At 45.9% G+C, this 12,906-nt stretch overlaps 2 protein-coding genes across 5 annotated transcripts; both read left to right on the top strand.

Annotated features, from left to right (window-relative positions):
- The first annotated feature begins 4,577 nt into the window (after positions 1–4,577).
- LOC136450763 (probable 3-deoxy-D-manno-octulosonic acid transferase, mitochondrial) lies at positions 4,578–9,519 on the top strand. Of its 4 annotated transcripts, none has more exons than XM_066451354.1 (12): positions 4,578–4,988; positions 5,078–5,120; positions 5,572–5,694; positions 5,927–6,046; positions 6,126–6,204; positions 6,354–6,470; positions 7,248–7,345; positions 7,803–7,893; positions 8,265–8,384; positions 8,477–8,547; positions 8,836–9,053; positions 9,137–9,275. In XM_066451354.1, the coding sequence occupies exons 1-11, from the start codon at positions 4,675–4,677 to the stop codon at positions 9,019–9,021; spliced, it is 1,362 nt and encodes a 453-aa protein (XP_066307451.1). In that variant the 5' UTR covers positions 4,578–4,674; the 3' UTR covers positions 9,022–9,053; positions 9,137–9,275. The 4 variants fall into 4 exon arrangements, with proteins under 4 accessions (XP_066307451.1, XP_066307452.1, XP_066307453.1 ...); XM_066451357.1 differs by having other exon boundaries at positions 4,734–4,988; positions 5,607–5,694; positions 9,137–9,519; XM_066451355.1 differs by lacking the exon at positions 6,354–6,470 and having other exon boundaries at positions 9,137–9,518.
- Positions 9,520–10,373: 854 nt separating this feature from the next.
- On the top strand, positions 10,374–11,935 carry LOC136450764 (uncharacterized). Its single transcript, XM_066451358.1, has 3 exons — positions 10,374–10,751; positions 10,834–10,901; positions 11,122–11,935. The coding sequence occupies exons 1-3, from the start codon at positions 10,374–10,376 to the stop codon at positions 11,573–11,575; spliced, it is 900 nt and encodes a 299-aa protein (XP_066307455.1). The 3' UTR covers positions 11,576–11,935.
- The last annotated feature ends 971 nt before the right edge of the window (positions 11,936–12,906 follow it).

Below are 12,906 nucleotides of genomic sequence, written 5' to 3'. Positions count from 1 at the left end.
GTCCGATCAACACTTAGCCGTTGTGATCTGACGATTCAATTTTAACTCAGAGTGACACATGGCATAAATTTGTGGACCGGACACTGAGTCTAGGGTCCGGTCAGAGCGCAGTGTGCCCAGTGAAGGGGTACAACAGCTCTATTTCATGGAGGCTTCTATTTAAGCCCCATGGCCGGCTATGGCTCATATCTTTGGCCATTTTCATTGACATGGCAACCTTGTGAGCTTAGCCAAAGTCCTCCCACTTATCTCCATCATTGATTCATCATCATAGTGAGATTGGGAGTGATCCAAGTGCATTGCTTAAGTGTTTGCATCTAGAGGCACTTAGTGTTCGTGTTTTGCTGTGGATTTCGCTTGTTACTCTTGGTGGTTGCCGCCACCTAGATAGCTTGGAGCAGCGAGGATCGTTGAGGGGAGGGTGGTGATTGTCTCTGGCTTCGATCATAGTGATTGTGAGGGGTTCTTGACCTTTCCCCGGCTGAGCGCCAAAAGGTACTCTAGTGGATTGCTCATGGCTTGTGTGATCCTCATCTTGTGTTGGTTGTGTGGCACCCTATTGAGAGTTTAGCGTGTGATGCCAATTAGCGCATGAACCTCCAAGTGAGTGAATCGCCATAACGAGGACTAGCTTGCCGGCAAGCAAGTGAACCTCGATAAAAAATCATTGTGTTCATCATTGATTCTGAGGTGATTGGTCTTCATTGTTATTCATCTTTCTGATTGATTGGTACCTTCATCTACATGGTGGTATAACTTTCTTGATCACTCTCTCTACTTTACCGCAAACTAGTTGACAGGCTCTTTAGTGTAGCTAGTTGTGAGAGCTTGGTTGGTTGGTTGGTGTGGCTCTTTAGTTAGCCTTTGAGAGCACACTAACATAGGGTAGTTTCATAGCTTTTGTGTGAATCGACACTATCTAAACTAGAATTATGGTAGGTGGCTTGTATTTTGAGTAGACTAGCATAACACTTGCTTCGCCTCATAATTGTCTAACCTTTGTTAAGTGTTGTTGTAGAAATTTTATTAGGCTATTCACCCTCCTCTAGCCATTAGGACCTTTCAGGAGGGCAACGGCGATGGAGCGGCTGGCGGCATCCGAGGACTGGGAAGGAGAAGGAGAGCGGCGAAACCGACCGAGCTCGGCCCGGGCGCACGAGCACGGAAGGAGCGACGAGAGCTTTCAGCGGCCTAGGCTCGACCAAGGCCACCGTGGCCAGGCAACGTGCACCAGGAGGCAGGACCTGGCGGCTACGGTGCTGGAGTAGAGACGAGGAGGTGGTGTGGTCACGACAGTGGTGGGAGGCGCAGCCATGGCGGCTCGGTTGCGCCTGCGCGCGTGGGGGAAAAGGGGAGGCGCCGGTGGTGCGGGTGGACGGCGCAACCCAGAGGAGGGAGCGCGGGCGTCGAGGAGACGGAGGTCCGGCGAGGTCGTGGGGGCACGCGTGCTCGTGCACACCCACGACGGCGAAGGGAGGCGCGGTAACGGTGTGGTGCACGGCCGCAACGCGGGAGGAGAAACGAGGAGGGCGCTGGTGGAGTTGTGGCAGGATCCAACACGGGCCATGGGGACTCACGTGCGCGGGTGCACACGCGACGGCCAGCGACCAAGAGCGTTGCCTCCACAGATGCTCGGCAAAGAGAGGGAGAAGACGGAGGCAAGAGCAACACACGTGAGAGAGAGGGAGGAGGAGGAGCGCTCGCAAGGAGGGGGAAAATAGGGGCTAGCGCTGGGGGCTATGGCGACCGCGGACCAGACATGGCGAGGACTGATTTGGCCTAAGCATGGCCGGCAGGATTAGGCATGAACAAGACCGGGGGACGCAGAGATGAGGTAAGCAAGGATAAGACCCGAGCAGCAGAGGCAGGAACGAGACGACTTCGCTTGGCCGAACGCCGAGGCAGACAGAGATAATGATTGCTATGGAATGATGCAATGGAGCGGACAGATACAAGCAAGGCAAGCCACCAAAATAGAAACAGAGGATAACAAGAGTGTTCGGTCAACTTTCAGCAGCATAGAGATAAGGAAGAGGTAGACGAATAGAGGCATTGAAAAGCAGGCGTGCGAGGTAGAGCGGGAAAAAGAAAAAGAACCCGCTGCTGCCAGAATACTCGGTACGACTGCCGCTCGCATAAAAATATCGGACGCGATAGCTCATACTCGTACCTAGCCATGGAACAAAATATTAAAGCATTATGTAATTATTTCGCGCAAAACAAATCGCCACAACAACGCTTTAAATATAATTTCCGATTTTTATCGTTGACGTGAAAAGCTAGTTTTTAAAATTTTTAAATCCGAGAAAATCATTTCAAAAGTTTTACTTAGGCCTAAATCACGGTGCTAAACGAGATCGTAACACCAGGTGTTATAGGCTCAAGGGCTACACCAGTGGATGTGCTCGCGCGCACCCGCCGTCAAGAAAAAAAAATCCCCTAGATGATTCTACCCAAATCGTCTGGGGGCTCGGGGGCTCCTATCGGGTTCATAAACCTAGGGTCCTTCATGGATCGGCTTCCAAACAAAGACTCGACCTAGCAGACGATGTGCGAACGACGCACAAACTCCTAGGCCAGCCCAAACACCTAAACAGCAGGTCAGAAGGGCGATCCTATCTCCGACCAGAAGGCCTCACTAAGGAAGAATAACGCTCGCTTCTGACTCTAGCCCACTTCTCCGACCGGAAGGCCTGGCCAAGGAGGAATAGCGCTCACTTCCAACTCCGGCCCGCTTCTCCGACCGGAAGGCATGGCCAAGGAGGAACAACGCTCGCTTTCGGCTCTGGCCCGTCTCTTCAACCGGAAGCGACTCCGGCCCGCCTCTTCGACCGAAAGGCCTGGCCAAGGAGGAACAACGCTCGCTTTTGACTCTGGCCCGCCTCTCCAACCGGAAGGCCTAGCCAAACACCGCTTTTTAACTTCGACCCGCGTCTCCAACCAGGGATGCATCGAACCCCTGCTTATAGCTCTTCTCTGACTGGCGCAATCAGAACCGACTGGAACCAACCGACCGAGGACGCTCGCTCGGTGAGGACCAGGAAACGGACGGAGCGAGTAAGGTAGGGCACTCAAGTCAACCACAATATCGAGGATCGTACCTCTATACACCTGTAGGACAGTACCGACAGGACATGTCAGAAGAGTGTCCTACAACCTTCTAGGTATGTCAGAACCCAAACAGTGTTGTGGGCGTCGACATTTGCCCTACAGTGTTGTGGGCGTCCGTAAACTCCCATACCAGATGAGCATGGTAAAACCTCTTGCATGCCTCTAGACATCAACAGTATAGCAGACACTGACGTCTGCCATACCAGAAGAAGACGACGCAACCTCCCACATGTATATGACATTAATAATGTTATGGACGTCTATAATCCTCTTGTATCCGACGGCGTGGGCAACACGACTTAGTAGCATACGTACTCTCGCTCTCGTTTGTAAGGCCATCCCCTCCATTTGTAGAAGGGGATACGCTCTCCCAATAAGGGGATCCCAGAGTTCACTCGCACACAACAGTAGAACCGTTAGGTTCAAACCTCGAGCACACGCTCAAACACTTAGCACATAGCGGAGCTCCCGTCACTCTTGGCCTTTCAGACTAGAGTCCGACCGAATCTCTTATACCCTCATCTTTCTCCCTTCCGTTTATAACCCCACAACAAACTTCGAGCACCTAGGCTTAGAAATAAAGTCATCGACCGATTCAAACTGGACGTAGGGCATGTTGCCTGAACCGGTATAAATCATGTATCATTAAGTGTTAGGCCACATCCGATCACAACGTATATTAAAACTACAAATATTTACGTGTTGGTCACTTTCTGTATCGACACGTATCATATCATGGTATGTTTTGGGACGGATGGAGTACAAGTGACGAGAACAACATCAATCTGTTTATATCCAGCCTGTTTGCTTATTGGTTTTAGCCCGGGCTTTTCAGCCAATCAACAATATTTTTCTCTCACAACAAACCAGTATCAGCCGAGCTTATCAGTACAGAAACCAACCAGCAAACGGACCGATCGTCCCTTCAACTCAATTAGATGGAATTAAAGTTAGTTCTAGGATGAGCCCATTTGGCTCTGTCAACACTGAGAATTATGATTCGAGGCTCAAATCACCCACCCATAGAAGACATCGAGAATAGGTGTCTCTCGTATAGTCATATCACTTGTCACACATCAGCTTGTTTGTTTGGTCGTATTTAACTTATAAGTCATGATTTATCAGCTAATAAATAATATTTTTCTCTCACACCAAATCAGCTAACAGTACTTTTAACCATAACTTATCAGTCAAATAAGTCCAAACGAAGCGAACGCACGTTGTCGCTGGTGGTTGGGAGGAGATGTTCCTCTTGGTCGTGTTGGTTTTTTGGACTTTTGGAGTTACCGATTAACAGGAGGTTGCTTTTAAGCACCCACTTTTACATCCACTCGCCGTTCGCGCTCGGGCCCAATAGTTATTGATACGGATAACATACTACCAGTATTTACTACTGTAATGATAAAAAAAAAGTGTATTTACTACTGTAGTCTCCCGTCCTTGAGTACGCGCATTGCTTTGTTTTCGCCTTCTCCTCTTCGGTCGTCTGCTCGGAAGTGGCCTCCGTCATCTCCGCCGCCAAAACAACGCTTCGTTCCATCAGTCATCAGTCTCGAACTCTCGATGCGGCCGGCCCGCGCGGCGTCACCAGCGTCGCGCGGGGGATGGGCGTTATACGAGCTGTACAGGGCAGCGAGCCGCGCGGCGGCGCCGGCGGTGCTATTGTGGCGGCGACTGCAAGGGCTGGAGCACCCGATGCGGTGGCCGGAGCGGCTAGGCCGGCCGTCTGCGGCGCGGCCTCGGCCGGGCTCTCCGCTCGTGTGGTTTCATGCCGTATCCCTCGGGGAGGGAATGGCCGCGCTCCCCGTTGTCCGCCACTGCGTCCGCCTCCATCCCGGCCTCCCCGTGCTACTCACCACCACCACTCTCTCCTCGTTGTAAGCTACCGTTCTCAACGGCGAGTGCCATTTTCAAAATTCATATTGCGTTGTCGTCCCCTAAATACCGCTATTCGGATTGTATGCAGCGAAGTTATCAAGGATCTACTCCCTGATGGTGTCATATATCAGGTGCGTTTGCAGATTGCTCGCGTAGCTTCAGACCCTTGTGGCTGTGCTGGATTTAGTTTAGTGAGGATGAACAGTGTGTTTTCTTGGCAAGTACTATCATTTGATAATTCGAATTGGTTTGGTTTTGGTCATCTGTTGATGCTTCTCCATGCCCGAGTACTGCTGTCTATAATGAGATAACCATACATTGATACAGTACAGTTGTACTATCACTTAAATTTCACAGGATTATTGCCCTAAAAATGTTGCAGGGTATTTACCTAACTGCAGCTATTAGGTTGTAATAGTAAACTTCGAGTGAAAATTGGGAGGGAAAGTGTAGAAGATTGTTCAGATGCTGGGACTAGCTGCCTTAAGGATTTCGGAAATCTACATTGGAAGCAGATTCATGCGCAATTTTTGCATGCTATGTTTATTTCTCCCTTCCAACCTCAGTTTTCTATGCGTGTAGTTTGCTCCTCTTGACTGTCCTAATGCAATAGACAGTTTTATTGGATACTGGAAGCCAAGTTTGGTACTTCTTCTGGAAAGTGAACTCTGGCCAAACCTCATTATGTCTGCAGCAGCAAAAGGGGTAAGTGGCTTTCTCATAATTCTGGAGCATGAGATCACTGTTCATGATCATGCTTATTTTCTAGTTCCTAGTGTTCATCCTTCATTTTCTAGTTCCTAGTGTTCATCCTTCTCTTTAGTTTTCCATACTGCAAGAGCAGAACTTTTATCTGGACTATTCATAGTTTCTGCATCATGCATTCATGCTGTAGGTTGTAGTTACTTACTTTTATGAATTGTCTACTTATCTGCAGATTGCAGTGGCGCTTTTAAATGCTCGCCTATCATTGAAATCTTTCAACCACTGGTCGATGCCTGTAGGGTTCCCATTAGTTGCTCTGATGCTCTCTAAACTATCACTTGTTGTCCCATTGGTAAGTACTCATGGTAATGCTGACTTTATTTTTATGTTCATCCATTACTGCTGCCATCATTCATTCCTTATCGTTGCAGAGTACTATTCAGGCTGTTCGTTTTCAGCTGCTACATACACCACCAGGGATCATACATTTTGCTGGCGATTTAAAATATGGTATACTCAAGTTTTGTCTAGTCTTTCCTGAGAATAGATTTTAAGTGATCATATGAGTGATTTAGTTTTAAAGGTTGTCTTGGGAGCTTGAAAGATAACCAGGTTTACAAGTCAAATGATTTATTAGAGGATTCATGTAATTCACATAGCTGTTGGAGATGTTAATGCCGGGGAGAATCAGGTCAACGAAATAAAAGATCTACAACAGCAGTTTAGCGATAGGCCCCTCTGGATGGCTGCTTCTATTCACAGAGGTGAAGAAGAAGGTAAGAACTCAGGAGCTGCAACTTTTGCTGATTCCTGGACTAATAAAATGTATTATATCACTTACTCACTTCACTTCCAGTAAGCTGTACAAAAAAAACTGTTAGCATTTCACATTTTCATAATAATGATAACTCCTGCTATCCCTAACCTTTGTTGACTCCTTCGAGTTCTCCAAGAACAACTTTGATTACCACTCCCGCAACAATTTATTGCTGAAAATGCTGTTAGAATCTTATACCAAGAAAAATACTTTCAGTGACAGATATATGATGTCATTACATAATGTGGTCAGGATTGAAAGTTTGACTTACATTCAATTAAGATAGTTAAATACTGTATATTCGTAAATTGTCATACTAATGGAATATTTGTTCAAGATGTATAGGAGTACTGTGTCAATGGATGCTTCTATATCCTCAAACTTGGAATGACTTAATACTAAAATTGTCTTTGTTTTAGAGAATCACCTCTGCCATAGTTTCATTCATGTAGTTTTATTTTTTTCCCTGAACAATATTCATGTAGTTTCTTATGAATGATCTTCTGTCATATCATTATTCTGCTTCATTATTTGTATTTCTGTTTGTACTCTGATCAGGAAAAATGCAGTAGCCTTTGTGAAAGTATATCTCATTTATTCATCATTTTTACATTTTTCAATGTGGAGTGACATGGAGGAATTACATTCCTGACTTATTATTCTTGCGTTATCAACATGAAGGAAATGGTTTTCAGTTTTCACAAGCCATCTCGATTTTCTTGCTTTATTTTTTCAGTCATCCTCCGCGTTCATGATGAGTTGGTCAAGATGTATCCCGCTCTACTACTAATTCTTGTGCCAAGACATCCTGAAGACTGCAAGAATATTTCCTTGGTACGATGACATTGCCTTTCTTACCCTTTTTAAGTCATTTGACTACTTGTTTCTTACCAGTATTATATAGTATCATATCTTGGCGGGTACTCAAGTCAAAACAATTAAGGTTCCATTTGGATCCTAGAAGATTTTAAGAATCAGGATAAAAAATCTTAGAATCTCATCCAAACATACTAGATTCTAGGGGATTTTAACATACATGCACAGAATCCAATAAAACACATGAGATTTTTTTATCTAGATTTTTAAAAGCCCTAAGGAACCAAACGTGTACCTGAACACACAAAGGTAAGTTACTGGTGACCGACTTCACTGTTTAGAATTTGAATTTCTTCAGCATGAAGAGATTATCATGCATTTGAATTTAGGATTCCAGCTTTGTTCTGGTATGAGATGCTATTCATTATGGTAGGATAATATATCTGAACACATATATTTGTGTATGTTGTTGTAGGCACTAAAGAAACAAAAGATCAATTTTGTGCTGAGGTCAACTAGGGAAGTGGTGTCTTCAACCACTAGGGTATACATGGTTGATACTTTAGGTTTGTGAACATCTCCTTCTGAAAGTTGATATATTGCTGCACAAATTGTGTATGCCATATTGGAACTCCTCCCTCCATTCTGAAATAATAAGCATATTTTGATTAAGGAAAAGTCACGCAAAATATATTTTGACTCTTAATTTCTCTTATCACAGTATGTTGTCATTTGCTAAAGAATCAGCATCATCGCAATTCGCAAAGGCACTTTGAATACAAATCTATTGATGCAAGTTTTATGTTCTAAACTTGCACATAATTTGAATAATTGTTGGTCAAAGTTTGTAAAATTTGGCCTTCTCTTGTATAAAATATGCTTATCCTTCTGAGATAGAGGGAGTATTGGCTAACGGCATAAATACCATGAAAAACAGGGGAATTAAGAATGCTTTACAGGGTCACCCCAGTTGCAGTTATTGGCGGTTCATTTCTACCTGGCTTAGCCGGCCATAATATTTCTGAGGCTGCTGCAGCTGGTTGTGCTGTTGTGACTGGTGAGTCAAAGGTATTGGCATACTTTATGTTTGACATCTCTTTGTGAAAAGTCACAATATTTGTTGTTTGTAAAGTGAACTCTGGCATGCAGGACCCCACGTTGGACACTTCTACCATATGCTGGTTGAAATGTGGCAAATAAATCCTTTAGCTGTCAAGCAGGTGACAAATTCACAAAATTATTTTTCTGATATTTTGCTACCTAAACAAAACACCATTCTGTGACTAGCACACCATTGCATAGTAAATTTGATCACCAGCTCAGTTGCTCCTCCATAAAAGTAATCAGTCAGGTCGGTCGTATGATGAGTGATATTTTTTATTTTTTTGGTTCTAGACTTACCTCTTTTCCTACTGCTTACTGAAATTAGTTGGGCATGATAAAATTCATGTTTAACAGAGGGAATTGGGCCTGAAAATTCTTTCACAGAGTGTTCTTTTTTCATTCAGGTGTCAGGAGAATTCAAACTTCTGCAAACACTAAAAGAACTGCTTGGTGATGCCAGCACTCTGGGAGCACATCAAAGAGCTGCAAAAAATGCATTTTCCATTATGTCAGATGGAGTTGTGAACCGTGTATGGAATTTAGTCAGCAGGTTCGCCATTGACTTCCAAACAGATACGTGGAACAGTTGACTTAGTGGAGGCCTCTTCTTGTAATCTCTGTGGTACGCTCATGAAACCAAAATTTCCCTGATAATCTCTGATAATAAGCTTTCACGGCACATTAACAGCTGCTGATTTATTGCAGGGACTGTTGGAGTAGTGGAAATGCACAGGGAGACTGACACCGGTGATTGTGGCATGCTGGCGACCTGGTGAGTGGTGACGAAGGACACGAATCTCAAATTAAAGGACACTAAGCTCACATGAAAGAACGTATATCCACGTCATCTGCTCGACTTGCTCCTGTCGGAAATTTAAATATATTCCATAAAAAAAAATCCTCTGGGATGTCTGTCATCCTTTCATTTCCTTGTGGCATGGATGCGATATATTTTGTCATTCCCTAGTGCCAGCCAGTAGATGATCATTTGCAGTGCCTTTTCCTTTGTAAAATTTGCACATTCAAAGACTCCAGGAATTTCAAGGACCATGTCAATTGTAGTGTTAGATGTGAACTGTTAAATGCATATGATTTTTCAAGCGTGATTTATGTGATTGATGTCCTTTTCTATCTTGGCAAAGTACAGTTTTGGGGAAAGGAAAGGGGGGATGAGAAGTACAGTATGCCATAGACATGAGGTAGCCAAGGTAGCTCTTCTTTCCCCCACCTCGTTCAACAGTGCACACGTGGTAGAGAAGTACTCCCTTTATGTACCAAAAGAAATGCATTGGGTGAGGAGTCAATTAATCTCAAATTTAACTAAATATATACCAAATCCTGTGTTTGCTGTTATGAGCGTGAAGGAGAGACTATTTTGTCTGTGTCATCTTGCGTGCGTTGCGGTAAATATCTCTGAACAGTGAATACATGGTAAATATCTTTGAACGGAATACATGGCACTCGACTGAAAAGCCGGCTGATGCTGTTTTGCTGTGAGAGAAAAACGTTATAGCATAGTTGATAAGTCGGCTGACGCTGTTTTGTCTTCCTGCTCGGCTGCCCTTTTCAAATGGCTGTGCCGGCTGACGAACGGGATGAGGCTTGCTGCTGTAGCAGTGGCAGTGCTGCTGAATTTTTTGGCTGTGGATTACTGGCATGGATTTCTTCTTTTTTTTTTTGAAAGGCGGCATGGAGGTCTTTAAAAAATAGGTATTGACGCATCGCTTTCTTGGAAGCAGCTCCCTTTCCGGGTAGAGCGCTGCTTGTTTTTGTAGGTTCTTAATCTATGTTTATATTGTTTATTGTATTCTCGTTTTTTTTTTCTGAAGTCTCCAAGTCGTTCGGCGCACTAGGAAAGGCTTAGCAGCGCTTCCGCGGTTGATTTTTGAGCTGTGGTGTTGGAGAAGTTTGAGCCAAGAAGACCCAACCCGACACCACCAGGATGCCCAAATCGAGAGCTCCCATGCTGTTCTCCCACCACTCCCCAGCTGCTACAAGTCAGCTACTCGCCCCTTCCCGCCGCACGCTCCTATTGCCATTACCATGCCCGCGAGCCGGCGCGACCCCGGCGGCGGCACCGGCACCGGCGGCCGAGGCTGCGCTCCTACCGGGCGGGCTGCGAGCGGAGTCGCTGCCGCGGCACGTGGCTGTGGTGATGGACGGGAACTCGCGGTGGGCACGCGCGCGCGGGCTGCCGTCCGCGGCCGGGCACGAGGCCGGGCGGCGCGCGCTGGAGGAGGTGGTGCGGCTCTCCCGCGCCTGGGGCGTCCGTGCGCTCACCGCCTTCGCCTTCTCCCACGAGAACTGGAGCCGGCCCAAGGTATGCTTCCCACCCCCAGGCGCCCTCGCCTTCTTTGTCATTGTCACCGACGAGCTTGACGGTTCTTTTTGCCAATTCGCAGGTGGAAGTGGAATTCTTGATGGGGCAGTTTGAGCGAGCTATCCGCGAAAGTGTAGCTGAATTTCTGAGGTATGCAGTTGCGCCGTCAGTTAATAGCCTCACACTTGGTCTGTACTTGCATTCCTGATAAGATGCAGATGCATTCGAACACTCTATGGAGCTGGCAGTAAACCTCACAACTAAAGTTGCTACTGTAGTAGATACGACGGAAGCTTTGTTGTCCTCGATATATTCTGAATTGCTACCCCGTGATGATATCTCAAGAGCTTTTGCGCTTCATATTTTACAGGGAAGGAATTCGGCTACGTGTGATCGGCGACTCCTCAAGACTGCCCGTTTCTCTTCAGAAGACCGCGAGAGAAGCCGAGGAGGCCACACGGAGCAACTCGCAGCTCGACCTGACACTGGCAATCGGCTACAGCGGGCGGAGGGACATAGTGCAAGCATGCCGGAACCTCGCCCAGAAGGTGCACGACAAGCTGCTCAAGCCGGAGGACATCGACGAGTCGCTGTTGGCGGATGAGCTCGAGACGAGCCATGCCAACGAGCTCCCTGATTACCCTGACCTGCTAATCAGAACCAGCGGCGAGCTGCGGCTGAGCAACTTCCTGCTGTGGCAGTCTGCGTACGCGGAGCTCTTCTTCACGGACACGCTGTGGCCCGACTTCGGAGAGGCCGACTACTTCGAGGCACTGGTCTCCTTCCAGAGCAGAGACAGGCGGTTCGGCCGGAGGAAATTGTAGCGCAGAGGCAGGCAGCGCCATGTGGAAGGCGTGCTTGAACTGTCAATAGCAGGTACTAAGCGTTGGTCGGTGGATGATAATGGTTTGGGGCCCATTGTATTCGCATGATGCGGCTGTGTTTTGCTACAACTCACAAATGGTGCTTGGGGCTCCTGGAGACCAAGATGCGTAGATGGAGTATTAAAGATGGCCGTTTTTTATGGTGGTATGCAGTCAATTAATTCTTGTGACTTGTAAGAGTAGGAAATAAACTCAAGATGGTACTAGAGATCAAGCTGCATCTTTCATTTTGATTGAATAGATTCAATCAGACAGCTGCTGAAGGAGCAGCAACAATAAAAAATATCCTGTATATATTGTTTGATTCATGCAAACGGCCCGTTCATTTCGTTGAAAAAAGCATGTTCCGACTGATTTGCTGTGAGAGAAAAATACTATTTTAACTGAAAAAACATCGTTCTGACTGAAAAAATAAGCTGAAAAAAACGGATTATAACATAAGCTAACGGGGCCAACATGGTGAGCCAGGGGCTGAGATAACCTGACAGCCGTGGTGTACGGTTTTTGCTGAAATGTCCTTTGTACGGGCAGTTAGGCAGCTACATATCCTGTCACGAAAGATCGGCAATGTACTTGGTATATACAGGGTCTCTTCGGCAGAGCCGCTGCCATTGTTGCAGGTTGCGTTCTCACTCACGACACGAGTTACTGTAGAACAGTACTGGCTACAACCGCCAGCAGCGGCTCTTAATGAGAGCTGAACGGACCCATAAGTTCTACGGAGTGCAAGGTGGTGGTTCACCGGGGTGTTTGGTTCTGACTCTCGAGCTTTATTCGTTGTCTCATCGGATGTTTGACGCATGTATGAAATATTAAATATAGACTATTTACGAAACTAAATGCATAAATTGAGACTATTTTGTGATACAGATTTTTTAAGCCTAATTAGTTCATGATTTGTCAATGTGGTGCTACAGTAAACACATGCTAATGATGAATTGATTAGGCTTAATAAATTCGTCTCATGGATTACTGACGGATTCTGTAATTTGTTTTTTTATCAGTATCCGAACACCTCATGCGACACCCCCATATGACACCTCCTAAACTTTAGTCCATGAATCAAACACCCTCGTAATGTGGCTGATACAATGCTTACTGTATCGTCAAATTTTCGTTTTATAAAAAAAACTCTATATCGTTAATTCTACCCATCGTTAAACTTGTTTGGTTCCCATACAACTATAGTTAATTGCTAAAAATATAGCAAAGACTCTATTTGGATCCTCAGCTAATAGATAGATCAACTAGTATTTTACTTGCCACCCAAC

The sequence above is a fragment of the Miscanthus floridulus genome, chromosome 5, assembly GCF_019320115.1.
Source record: "Miscanthus floridulus cultivar M001 chromosome 5, ASM1932011v1, whole genome shotgun sequence".
Lineage (NCBI taxonomy): Eukaryota > Viridiplantae > Streptophyta > Magnoliopsida > Poales > Poaceae > Miscanthus > Miscanthus floridulus.
Note: the sequence above shows the minus strand (reverse complement) of the source record. Positions and strands in the feature narration are given on the sequence as shown.